The sequence below is a fragment of the Vombatus ursinus genome, unplaced genomic scaffold (genome assembly GCF_900497805.2).
Source record: "Vombatus ursinus unplaced genomic scaffold, bare-nosed wombat genome assembly UNPS02004021.1, whole genome shotgun sequence".
Classification (NCBI taxonomy): Eukaryota; Metazoa; Chordata; class Mammalia; order Diprotodontia; family Vombatidae; genus Vombatus; species Vombatus ursinus.
This window is the reverse complement of record NW_020943799.1, coordinates 1,247-5,236: the sequence shown is the minus strand read 5'-3', so window position 1 is coordinate 5,236 and position 3,990 is coordinate 1,247. Positions and strand designations below refer to the sequence as shown.

The 3,990-nt window shown below is 38.8% G+C and overlaps 1 protein-coding gene across 1 annotated transcript; it reads right to left on the bottom strand.

The window, feature by feature from the left end:
* Positions 1–208: 208 nt before the first annotated feature.
* Positions 209–3,750, bottom strand: LOC114053175 (E3 ubiquitin-protein ligase HUWE1-like; the record flags this gene model as incomplete). The annotated part of the gene is made up of 6 exons (XM_027876071.1): positions 3,693–3,750; positions 2,484–2,660; positions 1,614–1,859; positions 938–1,071; positions 616–704; positions 209–400 (listed from the first exon to the last, which is right to left on the bottom strand). Coding segments are annotated over exons 1-6 (859 nt in total), but the record flags the coding sequence as incomplete, so codon positions are not given.
* Positions 3,751–3,990: the final 240 nt, after the last annotated feature.

Sequence of the window (3,990 nt, the reverse complement as noted above, 5' to 3'; positions counted from 1 at the left end):
CAATAGCCCAAACATCATAAAATTTTTTCTATCTATAATGCCATCCTTAGGACTTATTAGAAATCAGAGGTTTTAAGTTCAACTTCCCTAAAAGAAACAGCATTCCTTTCTATAAAGCATGGAGCTTCTGCAAAAGAAGAGAAGGGAAAGCCAGGAACTCACTTGCATATGGGACTGGGCGTAGGGGGTGGGTAGTGAAATCACTTACCCGACAGCAAAGGCTTAATCTGTTTGATCCTTGCTGCCATGGCTGGTGTGATTTTGTATTTCCCTTTGGAGTCTGATGTATTAGGCTCATCGGTTTCCATAGGTGTCAGGGTGTCTCCACCCAGTCCAATGCCTTCCAAAAGACCCTGGGTGGAAGCCTCAATGATTCCTGTTGACCCTTCTGTTTCTCCTTCTAAGGATGCAAAAGAGAAGAATTGAGAGACTGGCATAAATAAAGGTTGTTGCCACATTAGGCCAGTCTTACTGGTTGCTTTGCAAGAAGCTGAAATTAGAGTTAACCCTCGGAGGATAGGATGACTGATCTGGTGGGGATACTCAGTTTGGCTCTAAATTTCTTGATAACAAAAAGTCTAACTGAAAACATATTTAGACTCTTTTTAGGGTTACCTGTTCTCTTGGCTCCCTGGGCTATCTTTTCCTCTCTTGGAATCAGCTTCTGCATGTCCACTTGACCAAAATCACACTCTGAGGGGAGGCTGCAAATGCATCAGCAATAGACAAAAAGTATGTTTCCTTGAACACCACCTAGACAATGTTATCTCTTTTAACTGAGTCACCAATCTTTATTTTTTTCAGAGTCACCAACCTTGCCTACTATATCCACTCAAACAAAAAATATAGCTCTCCCATGCCTCAAATCACTAAATGGATTAAATCAGTACTAGAGCGGAAGGGGATATATTATCTTTTCTATTTTCATTGCTTTTACCTGTTAGGGGTACACAGTGAAAGTAAGACTGTATTTTCCCAGACCAGGGAATAGTATAACTGGCTCAGCTTACTCAGGACACTGAGACCCAGCTGGGAGCCCCACTGATTCACTGAGATGGCACGGATTTCACTCTGTGAAGAAAGAAAACGGTGATAATTCCCCCTGAGTAGAAGAGTTTAGAGTAACTCTTATTACATTAGCTCTAGACTATATCATTCCCCTGAAAACAAGACTTCCTCATTCTAGGTGTGAACTCTGCAAATAAATGCTATCTACTACTGCTTTGCACTTTGTTACAAGAAGAGAGCTCTTAGACGTCCCCATAGGGACACAGTATTCTTCTGGACTAATAGCAACTGATTATACCTCTTAATATTCCCAGCGCCCCCTCAATTCTTCAGGACTTTCTTGCTACTGAATTTGTGAGGCTTTGAAACAGAAAATACACTGAGAAAGTGTTTCTAACTCAAAGCAATATTCAATGATTTCTTGAATTTCTTAAAATCCCTTAAAGGAGAAGTGGTATCCTCAACCAAAGATAATACTTTTATATAAACTCAATTTTCCTTGTAATTATTTAAGAGATACATACCTCTTATTCCACTAGAGAAGGCTTTTGGGGGTGAAAATTTACTCATGGGTTCAGGAGATTAGTCCCTACAGTTACTCTTACCTGGCCCACCCTGCAAGTATGAACAAACATCATGATATATGCATGAGCAGCTGTGAGTGCATGTATGAGGGGGGTGGCCTGGGCAGAAAGGGTGGCATCTGCAACACTGCTGGAACAAGCAAGCTCTCGAAGCAGCACTGATCCCCCAGGGGACTCAATTGGCCGATGCAGCAAATCCAAGGAGGAGAGGACAGAATCCAATTGGAGGAGTCCCTCTTGAAGGACTTTTGGTTCATGTGACAGAGTCTGCAATAAATCAAATGTTTTCAGGGTCTGTTTTCCAGGGTAATTTTTGCCTTCTACAGAAAAAATAACACTGCTTCTTTCCTCACTTCAGTGAGGAGCATAAACTTCACATGTCACACTGGAGTAATATTACAAGGTCTACTTGGTAATGGAATAACTTAATTAGAATTTATTTAACTAATTTAAGCAAATTCACATTGGATATAATCTGAAATAAGTGGCCCATCACAACGTTCTCTCTCGCTGTCTCCACAACCACAGAGACCATTCCAAGTTTATTTCTTTAATTCATTCTTCTCTTCCAGGAGAGGATACAACTGTTTGTTCTTAATGTATGAGAATTAAGGTCAGAAGGACAGCAGCTTTAGATGGCTAATTACAAGCAATTTGTAAAACTGGTAACTGATATTAAGCAGATTTCTCTCTATTGTGCTTATACTGATCTGTATAAGTCAACATGGAAGAATCAATCAATCAAGAAAGACAAATCTCACTTTTCATTTTATTTTAAAATATCCAATTATACTTTCTTTTGATTTCAGCAATAGTCTGGGATGTCTCTGGGGCTTCTTTTCTAATATAGGTGATCAAAATGAGAAACTAGATTATTGCCCTACTTCTCACCAGTATAGATTTGCAGACACCTGCCACAGCCTGGCAGGCAGCTGATGTTGGAAAGTCGATAGGTAGATTGGGGAGGCCCAAAATGGTGACCAGGGGCAGTAGCCCCTTTTGGCTCACAAATTCCTGGCAATGGTCATCTGTTGTGTTGTTGCTTAGGATGGACTCCACAAATTTCATCTAGGAAAGAAAAAGTCAGACTAGAGTTGGCACAACTTACTTGCAACATTAAAGGAAGGCTTAGCTAAGGCCAAGCAAATGAAAGGGAAAGGATAAAAGCTGTCCTTTTTAAGGAGGCCAAACACAAGAAGTTCAGCAGTTTTAAACTGTCTGTGGTATCTTATCAAAACAATGACTCGATAGAGCCTCCATCATTTCTTCAAGTAGTCATCATTTGTGCTATTCTACAACCCTTTTCCTCAGCGACACTTAAATATACTTTTTTCATAGGCTTTTCAGAACTTTGAAGAAAGCCTATTGATAGCCTTATCAATGGCCGCATGAAAAAATGCTCTAAAAACTCATTAATAATTAGACAAATGAAAATTAAAACCTTATACCTATTAGATTAGCTAGGATGACAAAAAAAATGACAAATGCTTAAAGATAAACTATTAGGAGAGGGAATCCACTTAATTAATCTTAATTCCCTGCTGAGAGATGTATGAATCAGTCCGACCATTCTGTAAAACAGCTCGGAACTGTGCCCAAAAAACTATTAATCTGCATATTCCCTTTGATCTACCAATACTAATATTAAGTCTATAATCTAAAGAGATCAAAAAAGGAGAAAAGGAACCTTTTTATAAAAAAAATCTACTGCAGCTCTTTTTAAAGTTGCAAAGAAGTATAAAACAAGGGGATGGCCACGATTTGGGGGATGGCTAAGTAAATAGCAAAGAACATACAACTGTAAATTATCTGAGCTTGGGGACCTAATTAACTTACTGGTTTTATGTGTATCAAAGAAATCTGACCTGCCTCTCATTTTATTTGCAAATGTCTAGAGCCCTAGCCAGGAGATCTGATACATCAAAAAAGAATTTTAGCCCCTCATTAGAAATTTGCTCCCATGAAGCTAGAACAATGGCATATGGCTATTTCTCTTTTTGCTATCTACCACAAAACATAAATATTTCTCTTTTGTTTGGTTGGCCAACCCATCCAAGGAGTAAAATTCATCAATAGTGCTTACCACAAAAAAAAGCTTACCACATTTAGGATGTAATCCATTAATGGAATAGGGTTCCTTTCTTCAGTTCCAGAAACCCTGTTGAGGAAGTAAGAGCAAAAAATGTAGTTAGAGAGATGGCATGGGGCAAGACAGGGAAGTTACCTTTATCTTTTATCCTTTTCATATCCGTAGACTAGCTTGGATGAGAACAGAGAGACAACTTTCCTAAAGCTGGTCTTAAAGGAACCATTAAAAAAGAAGGAAACCATTTTTTTGAAGAGTAAAATACCTGCACACTTAACTTACAATGGTTTCACCTTCACGTTTAAAAGGCTG